The sequence below is a fragment of the Nyctereutes procyonoides genome, unplaced genomic scaffold, assembly GCF_905146905.1.
Source record: "Nyctereutes procyonoides isolate TBG_1078 unplaced genomic scaffold, NYPRO_anot_genome, whole genome shotgun sequence".
Classification (NCBI taxonomy): Eukaryota; Metazoa; Chordata; class Mammalia; order Carnivora; family Canidae; genus Nyctereutes; species Nyctereutes procyonoides.
Window position 1 is genome coordinate 48191361 of NW_026575044.1, and position 19535 is coordinate 48210895.

General features: G+C 38.6%; 1 protein-coding gene across 1 annotated transcript in view; it reads left to right on the forward strand.

Moving 5' to 3' along the window:
* Nucleotides 1–223: 223 nt before the first annotated feature.
* Nucleotides 224–19535, forward strand: part of NDUFV2 (NADH:ubiquinone oxidoreductase core subunit V2) — a 33992-nt gene continuing 14680 nt past the window's right edge. Inside the window, exons 1-4 of the mRNA XM_055323647.1 lie at nt 224–403; nt 17319–17384; nt 18913–18975; nt 19063–19179. Of these exons, the coding sequence (XP_055179622.1) occupies nt 350–403; nt 17319–17384; nt 18913–18975; nt 19063–19179 (300 nt within the window). The 5' untranslated portion in view covers nt 224–349. The remainder of the gene's footprint in view (nt 404–17318; nt 17385–18912; nt 18976–19062; nt 19180–19535) is intronic.

Sequence of the window (19535 nt, forward strand, 5' to 3'; positions counted from 1 at the left end):
AGGGAAGCTCACCCCATGCCTCCAGCTCGGCAGTTCAGCCCCCAGAAGCCCAAGGAGCAGCTGGAGGCCGCAGCCTTCCGAGGGGGAGCCCCCCAGCCCCAGCCCGCGGGCGCCGGCCTTTTATGGACCTGGCTGGCCTTCGCCCCGCCCCCTCGGGGGAAGTCTCCGCCCCCTGGGCCCCGGCAGCCCCCGCGTGCCTCCGCGCGCGCCCCCGCCACCTCGTTCCACGGAGCGGCGCGCCGCCCTGGCCGCGCGGGGCCTGGGCTCGGGGGCGCGCACGCCGTGCGTCCCAGGCTCGCTCGGGATTCTCGCCGGGTGCCGCCGGGACAGGCCGACGGTTCGGTCCGCCATGTTCTTCTCCGCGGCGCTCCGGGCCAAGGCGGCTGGCCTCACCGCCCAGTGGGTAAGGAGGTTCGGAATGAGTCCGGGCGCTGCCGCCGCCCGTCTCTGTGTCTCGGTGTCTCCTTTGGTGGTGGGCACGCGAGAGCGCGGGGCTCTGCTCGGCCCGCAGGCGGCGGCAAGGACACTGCGGCCTTCGCCCTCGCGCAGGGAGGCGCCAGCAAGGCGCTCCGAGGGAGGGTCGCAGGCCGAGCTGCGGCGGGTGCGTGGTCTCCCTCCAGCCCTGGGAAGCTTACGCCTAATGTGGTCAAGGAGAGGAAGAAGCAAGGGCCGTCTGGTGCTGTGTGCGCGCCCGCCCGTCCTTGCGCGGAGCCCAGGCCCGGCCTCGCTGGGCCTCAAAGGTTGCTAAGACCCCCGCCCACAAAGGAGGACCTTGCGTGTCAAGCCCGGTGACCCGGTTGCTGCCAGGTCGCAGTGCGGCGCACTGGAGAAGACTCTGAGATTGTAGGCTCTGGCTTGCGTGTCCAAAGCTGAAAGAGCCTTTCCTTAGGCGGATAGCAGGTGTTCGATTGACTGCCTGTGTGTTGCAGATCGGAAAGGTTAGGTGAATGATCGTATCACACTGTGAAAGAACACTGCAGGTACTGCACCCAGAAGGATTTTAGAGCTTGAATGGGCTTCTGATACCCGAGTTCATGCCCTTATCTTAGGCAAGGAAAGTGAACCTCAGTTCGAAACACTCATTCAACTTAGAAATGGTGATCCCAGGAATGACGATTATAGCAGCGTTTACTGGAAAAGAGACACCCCTCCCCCTTTGTTTCCCCTCGCAGTAAAATAGAAAGGTTGAGTCAACTCTTAGCAGAAGACCGGGCGATAGGTAGTACACAGAGTTAGGCCTGAGTTTGGATGGTGGCTTCACTGCCTTTTCTAGCACTTAGTTTTCTTAGTCATAAAATGGGAAGAATACTCCCAATTTGCAGAGTTTAGTCTTTGGGTAAACATTTGAGGTCCTACTGCACTGCCGGGCTGCAGGTAAAAATATGGATAATAATGATAGGTAACATTGGGTGACTACTTTCCATGTCCCGGGTTCCCTCTTAAATGTTTACATTCTAAATCTCATTTATGAGGTTGGTACTGTTATTTTTCCGTATTACAGATAAACGGATTTAGACAATCCCTGTTCTTGTGTAGTTGATAGTCTCGCGTAGCAGAAACTTTAGGACGAGTATGGTACAGTGTTAAGAGATATGGATAAGGTCAGTTTGGTTTGAAGGTGGTAGAAGATTTTTCCTGGAAGCACTACTAACAAATTGGTGATAAGATCACATAAATGAGGGAGAGGGTATAATGGGTGGAAAGGACAACATAAAAGAAAAGGCTGTTTTTATTGGTAGTTAGCAAGAAAAAGCTTAATGTCTGTAAGAAACCTCAGTGTTGCTGGACTCCATTGTCAGAAGCAAGGTGAATCGAGAGATGAAGTGAGAGAGGTGGGCGGGGCCCAGATGTTGGAGCTCCTTGCTGTCCATGCCAAAGATTTCGGCTTTATCTTAGAGGCAATGCTGAGCCAGTGAGGATTTTAAAGGAGTAGAGGGGCATGGTCAGATTTCTCTGTATTGGATAGATAGCTGCATGGGAGTGAGGGAATACATTTGACCAGAGGCAGGGAGACAAAATAAGGCTCTTGCAGAATCCCAGGTGAGGGGTGATGAGGATCAGACCTTGTCTACTGGTTGAAATGATAGAAATAAGAGTACAGATAGATTTTAACTTCTTCAGTTTTTGAGGCAAGGGGTTATTAGAGATAAATTGAAAAACAGTTTAAACAATGAAAAAGAATATTTTCAGGTAGTGGAAGAAAATTTCAATGAAATTTTATGTTTCTGCAGCTGTTTTTTCTTTGTTCAAATATCACGTGGTATGTAATGTATACCCAATAAATATTTGTTGAGTTGATGAATAAGTTTTTGTTGTTTTTCATTTTCTTCCAATTTTATTAAGCAATCTAACAAATCTTTCTAAGGTATACAGCAAGGTGGTTTGATGTAGAAGTTCAATTTTTATTACACAAGTAATACATTGTAGGAAAAACATAACACTGGGAACAGCAAACAGAATAAGCTCAAAAAATAAAAATTACCATAGTCTCATTGGCCTGGAAATTACCAAAATGTTAACATTTTTGTGTCTGCAATTAATAGGCCTTACAGAATTTTTTTTTATTCTTTTATTTTTTTTATTTTTTATTTTTGGTAAAAATTGGATGGTAATTGTTCGCCCTGTTTTGTAGCCTGTTTTTTTCTCATAAGACATATATATTTATGATAGTCTCACAGAGAGAGAGAGAGAGGCAGAGACATAGGCAGAGGGAGAAGCAGGCTCCATGCACCGGGAGGCCGACGTGGGATTCGATCCCGGATCTCCAGGATCGCGCCCTGGGCCAAAGGCAGGCGCCAAACCGCTGTGCCACCCAGGGTTCCCTCATAAAACATTTTTGATCCACATTCCTTATCAATAAATATTTCTTTTTTTTTAAGATTTTATTTTTATTTATTTATGATAGAGAGAGAGAGAGAGGCAGAGACACAGGCAGAGGGAGAAGCAGGCTCCATGCCAGGAGCCCGATGTGGGACTCGATCCTGGGACTCCAGGATCGCGCCCTAGGCCAAAGGCAGGCGCGAAACCGCTGAGCCACCCAGGGATCCCCTCAGTAAATATTTCTGTATGGTCATTTTTAATGCTGTGTAGCATTCTACTGTGAGGACGTTCTATAACTTATATAACCAGGCCTTTCTAACCTTTTCCAAATAGAATAATCAGAATGACCTAGCAGAAGTCAGGGAAAGTATAAGAGGTCCCACTAATAAAGTTCTTTTCTTAAAAACCATTAAGGAAACCATTTGTATTTTCAGAGAAATTGCTTATTCTGTTATAATTTCTGCTGTATTAGCTAACTGCCAATTTCTTTACCACAGACATCAGTTTATCGTTGCTTTAAAAATACCCATGACTTAGTACTGTCTAGAAGTGCCTACAAGATAATAGTTGTGTGATCTTTTAAACCATATTTCTTAATCTCCTGGAGCCTCATTTTTGTTTCCTGTAAAGTACAGTAATACCTTATTTAGTGATTATCAAGAATTGCCTAAAATGAATTGTGGAGCAGTAGACATTTAGAATAGGTTTATTCTCTTGAATAATTTTCCATGGCTTTCTATAATGTTGATATCACTTTGCAGCTCATCACTCACTGCCTCATTCCCAAGCCACTGCTTAATTCAGTAGGAGTGAGGGAATTGTGGCATTTTCAGCATTGTATTTCCAGCCTTAAAATTTGGGTTCTTTTTTGTAGTTTCTATTTGATCTTTTCGTTCATTGAAGATTTTTTTTTTAATGTCCATAAACTTGAGTTTAGCAGTTTTGAAATTGTTGTGTGGTAATCTCCATTAATTGTCTTTTTTCTTGAAAATGGGCTGTTTTGTTTTATGTTGAGTAATTTTGGATTGTATCCTAGACATTGTGAACTATAGGTCATAGAAACTCTAGATTTTGTTAATTCCTCTGTGAGTGTTTTTAGTGTTGTGGCAGGCTGTTAACTCAGTTGAACTTGAAATATAATCCAACTCCCTTGTGGGCAGCAGCTCAAATATTGCTTCAGTTCTTTTAGCTGGGCTGCTTGGAGTTGGCCCCAGGTGCATGCATGGTTTGGGGTCAGCCGCAGAATTTGTGGCTTCTCTCTGGCTCTTCCTTTTCTTCCATTTCCCACTTTTTCATGCCTGTGGTTGTCCCAAACTGTCCTATGGTTTTTCAAGCCATTAAAGCTACATGTTTTCTCTTGGGGTTTTAGCTGCCCAGCACAGTATTGACAGGGATCTGCCATCAGGCTAAAAGATGTTAAGTGTAAAGCAAAAAAACCTTGATTGGCTTCATCTAAGTATAGCCTCCCCTTCTGTGTCTGCCATTTGGTGGTTCTCCAGTGCCTTCATTGGAGAGTGTTTTGGGTTTTTTATTTTTTTAAAAACATAGTTTATGCAGAGTTTATAGTTGTTACTCAAAAAATAGTTTATGCGGAGTTTATATTTTTTGGCCTGATGATATCTACTCAGCTACTCTGCACATGGAACCTCCTGTGGTGGCATTTTTCTATCTAAATTTTCTATCTAAATTGTAAGTTTTGTAGAATGAACTGTTTTCCCCTTCCATTTAGAAGTTCTTAAATCTGATTTTTCAGTGTCCCAGGGTATTTCCATTTTAGCTCAAGGACTCTAAAGGAGTTTTTTTTTTTATTTATTTATTATTATTTTTTTTAAAGATTAAAGTCTTTTTTTTTTAATTTTTATTTATTTATGATAGTCACAGAGAGAGAGAGAGAGGCAGAGACACAGGCAGAGGGAGAAGCAGGCTCCATGCACCGGGAGCCCGATGTGGGATTTGATCCCGGGTCTCCAGGATCGCGCCCTGGGCCAAAGGCAGGTGCCAAACCGCTGCACCACCCAGGGATCCCCCTTTTTTTTTTTTTTTTTAAAGGCATTTGTTTTAGTTTTCTATTTTGCTATCACAAGTAAATTACCACAAATTTGGTGACATGCATAACACAGATTTATTGTCTTATGATTCTGTAAGTTAAAAGTTTGACATGGGTTTCCCTGGGCTAAAACCAAGGTGTTGGCAGAGCTACTGGAATACTGTAGGGGACAGTCTGTTTTCTTGGCTTTTCCAGCTTCTAGAAAAAGCTGCCCTTATTTGTTGGCTCATAGCCCCTTTCTTCCATCTTCAGAGCCAGCAAGGGCAGGTTAAACTCTCACATCACTGACTCTGCTTCTATCATTTGTGACATATCCTTTCCTAACTTTTCTCCTTCTTCTACATTTAAAGGGCCCTATGATTATCTTGAACCCACCCTGATGATCCAGAATAGGAGTTTCCTTATTTTAAGGTCAACTGATTAGCAGTCTTAATTCGATCTACAACCATAGTTCTCTTTTGCTGTGAATATTAATATATTTAGAGTTTCCCAGGATTAGGAAGTCGGTATTTTGGGGGCATCATTACTCTGCCTGCCATGACCTTAAACACTTAATAGAAAGAGAAAATGAGTACATTTATTTATTCAGTGAGGTTCAGCAGGCCACTACTGCATATTACAAATTCAGATCTTTATATTGGAGATGTGAACTCAGTTTCTGTTTCAGAGATATTTAGGGATGCATGGGTGGCTCAGTGGTTGAGCATCTGCCTTTGGCTCAGATTGTGATCCTGGAGTTCTGTGACTGAGTCCCACATCGGGCTTCCTGAATGGAGCCAGCTTCTCCCTCTATGTCTCTGCCTCTCTCTCTGTGTGTGTGTCTTTTTTTTTTTTTTTTAAGATTTTATTTATTTATTAATGAGAGAGAGTGTGGCAGAGACACAGGCTCCACGCAGGGAGCCCAACGTCGGACTTGATCCCGGATCTCCAGAATCAGGCCCCGGGCTGAAGGCGGCGCTAAACCGCTGAGCCACCCGGGCTGCCCTCTGTGTCTTTTATGAATAAATAAATAAAATTCTTTAAGAAAAAAAAAAAAACAAAGATATTTATAAATAGCTGAACTCCCTTCTCATTGGGCAGTGTTTAATATCAGCCCAGTACTTTGGGTAATAAAGTATAGGTTCATTGACATATCAGTTTGGTTTTCCATTTTGACTCACCCCCCCACTTCTTGAGTCAGTCAGGAAACAGTCCTAGGAAATTTTTTTCACTCAACAAGCACTAAAGACAACATGTTTAAACACCTTTCTTTGCTTTGTTGTAACAGAGGGAAAGTGCCTTATATGTGGGATACTTTGCTGAGTGTCATCTCGTTTTGTAGGTGAGAGAGTTGAAGACTGTGAGATAAATATGCCTCAAATTACACAGTAGTAGGAGCCTGAACTCGGTTTGTTGGCAATTCCCATTTGTTTTTTCTTTTAACTGCTTTTCTAAGTTACTGAGGTTTACTGAGGGAAATTGGTATGTATGGTGAAGATTTAAATTTAATAGGTGCTATAGTAGTAGAGAGCCTTTCCAATGTTTGCAGAGACCAGAGAAGTGATTTTACTCAGGAAGAGAGCTGCGGGGAGATGCGGGTTAACTTTGGTCATGATGCATGCAATTTTGTTCCTAAGGGAATATCATCATAGTATAATGAAAAGAAATATTACAGTTTGAAAAATACAGGTAATGACATGCTCTGTTCAGATGGCTACATATTGCTATAAATACATGTCCTTAATATTTTGAAGTATGGAGAAAGAGGTTCCTCATTATCACCAACTAAATACTCCTTAGTATTCTTTAGTACTTCTAAAGATTCTGGGTTGGAAAAGATCACCTAGCATTTCTTATTCTTGGCATCCTTACATTCTGAAGATCATACACCCTAAAGCAGTAATTCCCAAACTTGATCTAAAGAATAACCGATGATGCTTTAAACGATATACGTTTGTTGGAGTATTAGGCCTTAGGACTAGAAAATAAAATAGTTTACATTTATATAGTATTTATTTTTGTTTATTTGATTTTCAAGTCAAAAAATTGTGCTAAAGTTTTACCAGTTAATTCTTTAAGTTAAAAGCTCTTAAAATCACTTAAACTTTTGAAAATGAGTGTTTGCTCTTATACTCGTAATTATTTAGGGTCTTATCTGTTTTTGTGATTATTGAGGCCTGTAGCTTCATTTTAGGGGTACAAGAAGAAAAAGTAATGGGAAACTGGAGTGTTACTATTTAATTAAAGTTCCAATAATAATAATAATAACAACAACAACAACAACAACAGTAGTGGCCAGTACATGAATACTTATAATGATACTGTGCTAAATGCTTTCTCATTTAATCTTTAACAGTTTAAGATAGGCACTGCTTTGATTTTATAGATGAGCAAACCTAGGCACAGAGAGGTAGAGTAACTTGCTCAAGGTTACAGTAACTATAATTGGTGAAGATGAGATTGAACCTAGGTCTATTGATTGAAATGATGTTTGGATATTTCATTTCTATGAAGTATTCTTATCCTTATGAGTGTTTGTATCCACATTGGATTTTACGTATCTCAAGAGTGCTTTGTTTAATTTATGGTCAGGCTAGACAGTATCGTTGCCATTGATATGGTTATCCTAATCTGTAATGCTCCTATAAAACCTGTGCTTTTTGCGTAGCTTTTCTGTTATATAATTTGGCCAAATTTTGCTTGCTAATTCTCTTACAGTGCTAGAAAAATCACTGAGATTTTGTTACTTTGAATTAGCATTTTTAGTTAAATTATTGATGGAACTTTATTTGGAAGACATTTGTAAGAGCCTTCCCATATAGATTTGAAAATAGAACTTAATTTTAGTGGTTAAAGCATGTATTCAAATTAGGCAAACCTTTATCTGGCTTTTCATTTATTTAGTACTGAGATCTAGGGAAAATTTTTTCCTTTGTTCTTTGAGCCTTAATTTGCACATCTCTAAAACAGATGGTAATAATACCTGGTAGGGTTGCTGGGAGGAGTGAATGTGTTACTCTATTTATAAAGTTGGTAGCACAGTTTCTGATGCAGAGTAAAGCACTTATATTTCTTATCACTGTCTTTGAAGTAGATAACAGTTACTATTAGCCCACTCATCATCTACTTTACTAAACTAAAATGCACTGAAAACTTTTATTTAAAGTGTAGAAATACCTACTCTGAATGTATCATAAACAAAGACTGTTGGGGTAGTTTTTTGTTTTCAGGTCTTTGCTCTGACAGCTGAAAGAAATGGCTTCTGGTTGAGCTGGCAGTGGAGGAGGCTGTAGGTAATAGGCAGGTCAACAATGGCAAGTACAGAGGGAGCCAGTATCACTTTCCCTTTACCAGATGTTTCACATGTGAGTTGTGACCCCCTGCAGGTGCACACTTATATTGTGGATTTAATCTGTGAGTGTTTGAGGTAGTGTGAAAGGTATATTCTTTGCCTGAGTTGGTTGCTCATAAAAGAAAACACCGATTTTCAGTGCCTGACCTTAGTCCTATCTTTCTGACTAATTAGGTTACTGATTCTGTCAGTTTCGTTTTGCAGCTTCCTTATCCTTTAAGTTCCTCTGGCTGGATGTGTCCTTTTATAGTGCAAATAACTGAGAACTGAAAGGTGAGCAGAGTGGATATACTGCTAATGTTTGAGCAACAGAGGAAACTAATTTTAAGATTTTTTTTATCTATTCATGAGAGACACAGAGAGAGAGAGAGAGAGAGAGAGAGAGAGAGAGAGAGGCAGGCAGAGACACAGGTAGTGGGAGAAGCAGACTCCATGCAGGGAACCTGACATGGGACTTGATCCGGGTCTCCAGGATCAGGCCCTGGGCTGAAGGCGGCGCTAAACCGCTGAGCTACCCAGGCTGCCCTAGAAACTAACTTTAAACAAATGTAGAGCTCGTGAAAGATTCTGTTCTTGCGAGTGGGGTGTGTAAGAATATAAAATTTCAGTTTTTGTTATTTTGAGCTATTAGGATTGGTAATGCAAATAATTATTAAAAAGGGAAGGGCTGGGATGCCTGGGTGGCTCAGTGGTTGAGCGTCTACCTTCAGCTCAAGTTGTGATCCCAGGGTCCTGAGATTGAGTCCCGCTTTGGGCTCCCCGCATGGAGCCTGCTTCTCCCTCTGCCTGTGTCTCTGCCTCTCTGTGTCTCTCATGAATAAATAAATAAAATCTTTAAAAAAAAGGGGGGGGGCAGAAAGGGCTAATAGAGCAGACAGTTTAGGTCCAAAAGGCCTGGGCTATGACTCCATCTCTGTCACTAATTTTTGTGGTATAGGGCAGGTTACTGTTTCTGAGCCTAAGTTCCTTTAAAAGTAAAATAGAAATAATAACTAACCATAGATTTTTGAGAAGTCAATGAGAAAAAGTATCTTGAAGTACTTAACACAAAGCCACTCAAGTTGAATTCAAAGAAAACACTTGCCATTATTTGCCTGTTGTAAATAATTGGTGTTGGAATGCCTCTTCATTCCAAGGTAAAACTAAATTCAAATGGCTTATTAAGTGGTGTAAAGATGGTAACTCAGACTTTTCATATCTTATTTATTCTTTTATTGCAAGTGTCTAATGTGGATGTCATAATGAATACAAAATAGGTGAAGCTCTAAAAATATGTAAAAGACATGGCAGCTTTGAAAATGGCCATGTGCTACCTTGATGTGAATGGCTAACAGTTTATGCCAGTTGAGAAGCAACGGGGCTAATATTTATCAGTTTGCCCTATTTTGTTTGTTCATTGTTTTATAAACAAATTATCTGAGCCTTTTTTCTACTATTTTGAAGAAATTTTGGCTTCAGACATTGAAATTAAGTTGCTCAAATGCTATGCTAATGTGTATATATACCTATTTAGGTATTCTATAGGAAAAGAAGAGTGGCATTTACTGTTTTTTTGAAAAAAGTTTTTAAAAAAGTAAGTAAAAAAAATAAAAAGACATAAGTTAAAAAAAAAGACAGTAAATAACTTGCTTTAAATAAAGGACATACATACATACATACATACTTCTCTCTGAAAATGGGAATGTGGTGAGCCAATGGAGGAGGCAGGTCTTTTCTAATCTGTCTTCCTGTGTGTGGATGCATTCCAGGTTTTCTTCATTAAATTTCTTGATTTCCTAGATCTGTATACTTCTAGAGCTCTGATATCAAATAGTTCCATTCAAGTGGCTAATAATAAGACTATAACTTATAAACATTAGCCCTAAGATCTTATATCAGTTCTACCAGTAATTAGTTATGTGATCTTGAGAAGTTTTCATAACTCATTTAAACCTCTATTTTCTGGAAATTATACCCATTTTGCATGAAAGTTGTAAGAATTAAATAATGGAAAAGCTTGGTGACTGACACATAGTACTTCTAAAATAATAATGATAGGTAATATAGTACTCACTACATGCCAGGCGCATATTAAGCACTTTTTACATAGATTATCTTATTGATTGATTGATTGTTTCTAAAGATTTTATGTATTTATTCATGAGAGACACACACACACACAGAGAAACAGAGACACAGACAGAGGGAGAAGTAGGCTCCATGCAGGAAGCCCGACGCGGGACTGGATTCCGGGTCTCCAGGATCAGGCCCTGGGCTGAAGGCGGCGCTAAACCGCTGAGCCACCCGGGCTGCTCTAGATTATCCGTTTTAATCTTTAGAACAGTCCTATGAAGAATGTACAGTTGTTAGTACAATTTTACAAATGAGGAAAGTGGCTCTGGAGCTGGGCTTTTTCTTTTTTTTTTTTTTTTAAAGATTTTATTTATTTATTCATGAGAGACAGAGACAGAGAGGCAGAGGGAGAAACAGAGAGGCAGGGGCTCTCCATGCAGAGAGCCCGATGTGGGACTCGAGGATTATGCCCTGGGTGGAAGGCAGACGCTAAACCACTGAGCCACCCAGGCGTCCCTGGGCTTTTAACAACTTGGCTATATTGTCTTTCTGCAGATAGTATATTTATGGAATATTAAGTACCAGTGATAGATCCCAGTTCCTGAGATGTTAGACTGTGGCAAATGTGGCTTTCAGAAATGATGAAATTGATGCTTCCTATTTGGTATTGGTCCTTTTCACTGTCAGAAAGACAGTATTTCAGCAATTAGTTTGGTGACATTAGGCAGGATGATTTGGACTGGGGAAGGGTCAGCTAGAAAGCTATTACAGTAATACACAGACCTAGAGTAAGATCTGAATAGAGTAATGATAGAGAGGAAAAGGACTAAAGACTATTGATTTGTAAAAATTGAAATGTTGGGACACCTGGGTGGCTCAGCGGATTAGCGCCTGCCTTTGGCCCAGAGAGTGATCTTGGAGTTCCTGGATTGAGTCCCACATTGGACCTGCATGGAGCCTGCTTCTCTCTCTCTCTGCCTGTGTCTCTGTCTCTCTGTCTCTCTGTCTATCTCTCTCTGTGTCTCTCATGAATAAATAAAATCTTAAAAGTAAAAATAAAAAATTGTTATGGCACCTGGATGGCTCAGTGAGTTAAGCATCTGCCTTGGTCTCAGGTCATGATCCCAGTGTCCTGGGGCGCCCTGCTCTGTGGGGAATCTACTTTTCCCTCTCTCTAAGCTTCCCCCCCACCCCTGGCTTGTGCTCTTTCTCTCAAACAAAATCTTTAAAAGAATAAAATAAAAATTGAAATGTAATTAATATATACACATGGCAAAAAATTCAAACAGTATGCAAGGATATATGTATCATAGTATAAAATATATATTAAAGAATAAGGGTACAAGGATATATATTATGATAAATATATTAAATGTGTTGCATATATTAGAGAGTAAATTTCCTTCCCACTCCACATCCTTGATCCCCTTTTTCAGAGATTGCCACTGTTACTGGTTTCTTTTGTAATACCTCTATATTCTTTATTTTATAATATTTTCTATATTTTGAAAAATTAGTGGGACATGCAGACTGGGTATATTTGTAGATCTTTACCTTCTTGCCCAGAACTGTGAAGGCTCTGAGATTTTACCCTACTTGCCAGCCAACATGTTAAACCTGCCTTGGTGTAATGGATGCTGACTGAGACTCCTAGGTCAGGGACAGAGGATTTTATTACTAAGGCCATAGGAGGGTAGCATAAGCTTCATGTTTGATTGATTCCCCTTCACCCTCACATCCCATGGGAGTGACATGGAGCAGCCTGGGTGAATGCTATGCATCACAACTGAGGAACCCAATCCCAGCTGCAAGAGAACTTGCTCAACCTTAGCCTGAGAGGGAGCTACTCTACAGAAATCCTTGAAAAGACAGTCTGGAACAAGAGCTGTCAGTGGCTAGTGCCTCTGCTCCTGTGCAGAGATGTGGAGAAACCGACACTCATGGAAAATTGTCTGCCAGCACTACTACTTCTTCCTCTCCAAATTTAAGTAAAAAAAGATTTATAGGTTAATTTCAGTGATGAGAAAGGAGAAATAGTATTTTTTAACCATCTCTAATATACTTTTCACCAGAAAAATTGATGGTCTTATATGGATATAAATAATAAAAATAATTATGTGGAAATTCAGGAAGCTCTCACTAATCTGTTCTTTATGACAATATGGCAGTGACTCTTTGTTAGAGTCAGCTAACAAAGTGCAGTTTTAAAATCTGTTCTTAAGGAACGCCTGGATGGCTCAGTGGTTGAGCGTCTGCCTTCAGCCTAGGGTGTGATCCTGGTGTCCCAGGATCAAGTCCCACGTCGGGCTCCCTGCATGGAGCCTGCTGCTCTCTCTGCCTCTGTCTCTGTCTCTGCCTCTGTCTCCCTCTCTCTCTCTCTCTCTCTCTGTGTGTGTCTCTCATGAATAAATAAAATATTTAAAAATAAAATCTGTTCTTAAAGTGCAGTTATTTAAATCTCCCATTTTTCAGTTATTAAATGTTTTATCCCCATGTCAGCTAAGCAGATGTAATGATGCTCTAATAGGTTATATAGTGCCTTCAGAGAAACTTTATTATTTGAGCCTCAAAACACCCTAGTAAGTAAACAGCCCTGTTTTATAGGTGCAGAAGTTGAGGCTTAAGAAAATTAAGTGACTTGTGCAAAGTCACGTTAGTAAGCAGATAGTGGTGATCTAAACCCAAATTAAAATTTTTTTAAATCTGAAACTCCAGCATTTTTTTCTATGGCTTAGCTGTTTTTTTTCTGACTATTCTCAATCAGTAGTATGTTTTCAGTGATTTGGACTTTAAAGTACATAATTTTGGTTAGAAGTGTCTGTGTCTGTATTTGCATATAAGCTCATGTACATATCCGGAACTACAGGTCAGCCAGAGAGTGCTTCAAAATAGTTTTTCCAATATATATAGCTACATAGCCCCAGAGACCAATTTTCAAGATTATCTCTGTATTTTTCACTTTTTTCCTGTATTTTTCATTTTAAGTAAAGTTATGTGGCAGATACTGGAATAATGAGGAAGGGATCAAATATTAACCCAAAACTGAAGAAGCGATTTTAACTTAGAGATTGGTGGTGTTTAATTTGGTCATAATAGGGAAGTTGGAAAGATAAATAGGATTAAAGTAAACATGGTGTTAAGTTTCATTTTGTACTTGATGAATGTTTTGTTTTACTATTTTTTAAGATTTATTTGTTTGAGAGATTATATGCTTGCATGAGCAGAAGAGCAGAGGTAGAGAATCCTCAAGTAGATTCCCCTCTAAGAGTGGAGCTTGACCTGGGCCTCAATCCCAGGACCTTGAGATGACCTGAGCTGAAATCAGGAGTCTTGCACTTAGCTGACTGAGCCACCTAGGCACCACGATGAATGTTTTGTTTTAAATAAGATTTTTTTGTTTGTCAGTTAATCCATGCTGAATAGGAAGCACGGAAAATAGAGAAAAACAGAAGAATCTATGAAAATAAGAATCCCTTACAATCTTGTTAACATCATAATGGAAATAGGCACTTAAAGTTATGGCCTTTCCAGTCTTTTCATTAATGTCTATATTGAATATAATTGGGATGGTAGTTTATGCTTTTTTGGTTTATTTAACTCTAATATTTTCTAGTTATGATTGTGGCATGAATACATCTTTCAGTGTCATTCTTTAGGAAATACAATTTTTGGCAGCTTTATAATATGATTTTTATTGGAATTATTAATATTTACTTAAAACCTTCCTAATTTGGGCTTTTTTTTTTTTAAGGTTTTATTTATTTATTCATGAGAGACACAGAGAGAGAGAAGCAGAAACACAGGCAGAGTGAGCAGCAGGCTTCATGCATGGAGCCCGATGTGGGACTCGATCCTGGATCCGGGATCATACCGTGAGCCAAAGTCAGACGCCCAACCGCTGAGCTACCCAGGCGTCCCTGGGCTTTTGGTTGCTTGTGTTTTGCTATAACATTACAGAGAATATATTTCTGTATAATAAACCTTTATCCTCTTTTTATACTATTCTTTACAATAAAATTCTAGAAGTAGAATTACCAAGTTAAAAGATAGAAACTTTCTTTAGTCTGTCTATAAACCGTTGTCAGTTTGTTCTCCTCGAAGGCTGAATCAGTTTTTACTTAATGTGTAAGCATACCTACCTCTTAATACACTCAGCAGAATTTTTATCCTTAAAAAAAAGTGCTAATTTGATAGCTGGAAATATCTCATTTAAAAATGCATTTAAAAAAATTATGTGCAAGAGAGAGTGAGCATGAGCAGGGAGAGTGAGAAGCAGACTCTCTACTGAGCAGGGAATCCAATGCCGTGCTCCATCCCAGGATCCTGGGATCAAAACCTGAGCAAAAGGCAGCCACTTAACCCACTGAGCCATTCAGGCCCCCTAAACATGCATGTTTTATATTACTAGTTAGTTCATTAACAGTTATAGTCTGACATTTCTGTTCCTATTTATTCATTTTTCTCATTGATTTATATGTGTTTATGATCTTTTCAGGCTGTTAATTTTTTGTCATCAAATGTGTATAAGATTCAGGAGTCATTAGCATGGAGTTAATATTTAAGAATGAATACACTCTAAGGGGCAAAAAAAAAAAAAAAAAATCTATGGAGAAAACCTAGGACAGAGCTGAGCCCTGAGGACAGCCTACCCTGAGGAAGTAGGTAAAGAGCCAGTAAAGTAAACAATGTTAGGGTTCAGAAGTTAGGATAAGAGGAGACTGGATGCTTTCCATTCTCTTAAATTAATTCTTTATTATGAAATCTTTCATTCTCAGAGTATAATTAAGTAAGTCACTAATGTTACTCAGTAAAAATGTTCTTTGATGACAAAAAAATCTCTGCTAAAGTGATGCAGGAATTATCTTCTAAATTTTAGTTTCAGTTAGTTTTTCAAAGCTTTATGCTGGTGTGTTTTGTTTGTTTTTAACAGTATTATTTGGGAACTATGCCCTTAGTTTTATGTTTATCTCAGTCTTGGTTCTGGACAGGCAAATCAGGAATATAAGCACAGCCTTGTATTTAATTCTTAGATTGACCCTGAAGCATTTTGGGAGAATTTTTGTGTGGGGGGGTGTTTTTTAAGATTTTATTTATTTATTCATGAGAGACACACAGATTGAGGCAGAGAGAAGCAAGATCCATGCAGGGAGCCTGACGTGGGACTCAATCCTGGGTCTCCAGGATCACACCCTGGACTGAAGGCGGCGCTAAACTGCTGAGCCACCGGGGCTGCCCAGTTTGGGAGAACCGAATAAAAGTACAAGAACCTAAACAATCTCCTTGGTGTGTTTTGTTTTTTTCTTTTAAATGTTTATGTGTTTAAGATGCAAAACAGAAAGGATAAACACTGTGTTCCTTTTGCTGCCCAAGAAAGAAAACAAAAATGAGTTAAAGCCCCGTTTACCACTAGCTGTTCAAATTCTCCCTCCTTGTCCTATTATCCTGAAACAGATATTACCGTATTTTATAGCCATGTCCAGCATTCTTATTTTTAAATTTTTTAAAATTTGAATTCAATTAACATATAATGTATTATTAGTTTCAGAGGTAGAGTTCAGTGATACATCAGTCTTAATATAAGACCCAGTGCTCGCTACATCAGGTGCCCTCCCATCTGTCACCCAGTTACTCCATCTCCTCACCCCCTCCTCTAGTGACCGTTTGTTTCCTATGATTAAGAGTCTCTTATGGTTTGTCTCTCTATCTGATTTCATTTTATTTTTCCCTCCCTTCCCCTACAATCTTCTGTTTTGTTTCTTAAATTCCACATATGAGTGAGATCACATAATTATCTTTCTCTGATTGACTTACTTTGCTTAGCATAATATCCTCTAGTAGTTCCATCCACATCATTGAAAATGGCAAGTTTTTTTTTTTTTTTTTTTTTTTTTTGATGGCTGAGTAGTTGTATTTCATTGTATACCACGTCTTTAGTCGTCTGTCAGTGGACATCTGGGCTCTTTCCACAGTTTGGCTATTGTGGACATTCCTGCTATAAACATTGAGGTGCGGGTGCCCCTTTGGATCACAATATTCATATCTTTGGGGTAAATAGCTAGTAGAGCAATTGCTGGGTCGTAGTGTAGCTCTATTTTCAACTTTTTGAGGAACCTCCATACTGTTTTCCAGAATGGCTGCACCAGCTTGCAGTCCCACGAACCGCGTAAGAGGATTCCCCTTTCTCGGCATCCTCACCAACATCTGTTGTCTTCTGACTTGTTAGTTTTAGCCATTCTGTATGTCCCACATTCTGTACTTGGATCTTTTCTTGTTAATTAAACAAATGTTTATGTAAACTTATTTCTTCAACTGAAATATTTGGACCTAGGGAAAAATTAAATACATAATTGTGTTATATCACTGCTTTTACTTGCTAGTTCCATGCTTGGTTTAATCTTGTGTTCTACTGTTATATGATTAGTAAAACTCAGAAATGAGAGGATTCCTGAATAGTGGCCGAATTGCTTTTGGCAGTGGCAGGGAGGGTAAGAGTGTTGGGAGCAACAGGGCAAAGAGAAATGAAATGCAACAAAGTAATCAAATGAATTCCTTCTGAAACAATTGACTTTGGTCACTGTATAGCGTCATAAGCAGCTTTCTGAAACTTTATGGCTGGAATTTCTAAACTAATTCAATAAAGAAAAGGGGGATACACTTGACTCATTTGTGCAGAGTATATGACTCATTTGTACAGAATGAAAACATGTCTATGAAAGCCCACATTAAATGAAAGCTGGTATCCAACTTGATTCAGAAAAAAGTGAAAGGTCATAAGATAATGGAATATCAGCTCTCCTAATGCATGCCTATAGGAATGTAGTAGAAGGACACACAACTTAGGAGATACAGATTGTGGATCTGGTTCTTCCACAAACTCTTGTGTGATCTTAGGCAAGTTAATAACCTTACACCATTTCCTTATACTTCTCCTGAAATAGAGATGGGCAGGGTGTATCAAACCATATCTCCTATGGTCTTTTACTTATATAAGTTGATTTTATTGTTTTCAATTACGGATCTTAAAAAATTTCTTAAGACATGATTTATTAAACTTTCTTAAAATTTTAGGGGAGATATATAAGGAACTTACATAAGACAGCTGTACAGAATGGAGCTGGAGGAGCCTTATTTGTGGTAAGTAATTACTCCAATTTCTTCAGAATAGAAAGACTTGGAAATTTGGGTGAAACTATTTTAACAATCCAAGATATCTTAAACATCAGTGTCTTTGGTAGAGCTGGCCATTGTAATTTAAATATAGCTAATGGAATCATTACATTTCAAAAGATTCATGATTCCAGTTGAACCTCTTAAATTTAAATTGACATCAGGGTAGCTCTGAATTTAGATTATTTTTTGGTGAAATTGCTGAGAGCCCTAAAATGGTTTCTAGTCTCACTTTGGGTTCTTAAAAATCAGTCATATTGGCTGACTAAAGATTGTGTGGCTGCAACTTGGGGAATCCCAGAGTAGAACTAATTTGAAACTCATGGATTTTAGTAATATAGTAAATACATGAATAGTTGCCATTATATTTTTGGTTTCCAGGGTTTAACTGCAGGTAGAAGTCCATGAACTCCCATTCCAGTTTAGCTGTATAATTCAGAGACAAGATAATGTATCTCCTTTCTGTGATTAGGTGCAGGTTCAGGGATTAATCTTATGTTGTTTAAAGGCAATTTAAGTGGATTTATAGGATATATATGTATCTCCTTTCTGTGATTAGGTGCAGGTTCAGGGATTAATCTTATGTTGTTTAAAGGCAATTTAAGTGGATTTATAGGATGATTTAGAGTTATATCAGGCTGAATCTTAATAAATGAGTTAGCCATACCATAAGTAGATTCCTGCTTTATATTTTATGTTTGTCTAAAAGTATTTGCCACGTATTTGAGATCATTGTCCAAAGTTTCCATTTTCTTTTCCTCTTTTAAAAATATCCTTAAAAAAAAAATAAAAATATCCTTGAAGAAGCAGACCTTTTTGAGAGTTAACATATTAAGGGATTCAGTTTTGTGTTCACCATACATACTAAACATTAATTGATGTAAGTGTTAATCTCAGTGTGACTCATTTGATTTCCTGTTCACCTACCATTTCTTGTCAGTTTTTGAAGAGAGCCTGCTCTTTTTGTGGAGAAGATACAAAGTTTCTTGCCATTGGCTAGTCTCTGTTATGGGGAAGACTTGGTGCTTTTGTACCTTCCTAATGTAGTGGGTCCTTTTGATAATCTGTTACACACTCTTGGAACAATGTATGTTATGTTCACACTCAATTTTGTGCCTTAATTTTATAAGTCTTCCAGTGATTGGTTTTAGTTTGTTTTTTGTTTTGTTTGGGTAATTATATTAGAATATCCTATTCTCTAATCAAGGTGGATAACACTTTTTAAAATTTTTGGTCCTAAAGCTAGTTCTCTTAATCATTAAAGAATGATTTCTAAAACTTTTCTGAAATTTTGAATTCTGTTAACATTACTTTGTTAATCATGGTCATCAAATAATGTATTTAATAACTAGCCATTCTTTTTCTTGCAAGGATAGATTAATGTCAGAATTAAAGTGAAGAGATAAAGTGATCAGTAGTATAGTAATATACAAAGTTATTCACACTTTTGAGGGAACTTTGATAATTTTGGAAAACATTTTTTCCCTTTATATAGCACAGAGATACTCCTGAGAATAACCCAGATACTCCATTTGATTTCACACCAGAAAACTATAAGGTATGACTAAATTAACATTATGATTAATTTATGAAATATTTAATATCTTCCAGATGTATCAAAACATGTGCTTTTTCTTTGATACAGAGGATAGAGGCAATTATAAAAAACTATCCAGAAGGACATAAAGCAGCAGCTGTGCTTCCAGTCCTGGATTTAGCCCAAAGACAGAATGGATGGCTGCCCATCTCTGCTATGAACAAGGTACCAAATTCATTTTTGCCTTAGTTTGAAAAGAGAAGAACCTGTATATGAATTTCTTCCTTGTGTAGAAATTCCTCTGAGAGTTATTAATGTCAGAATCTAGGAGTTTGAACCCTTTAATCATTTATGTTTCCTCAAATTTGTGTTTTTGTTGGTTCTCTTAATGTGGAGAACTATAAAGGTAGAGCTTTTTATCCTTGTAGAAAATAGGAAAGGCATTATAGGGAAAGTAGTTTTCTGTTTTTTCCCTTTTTGAGAGAAATGGCCATAATAAAGATAAAAGATTCTACATGTGTATAATTTGCTGTCAAGATATTCTGAAAATTAATGTGCTATTAAATACTAAAATGAAAAAA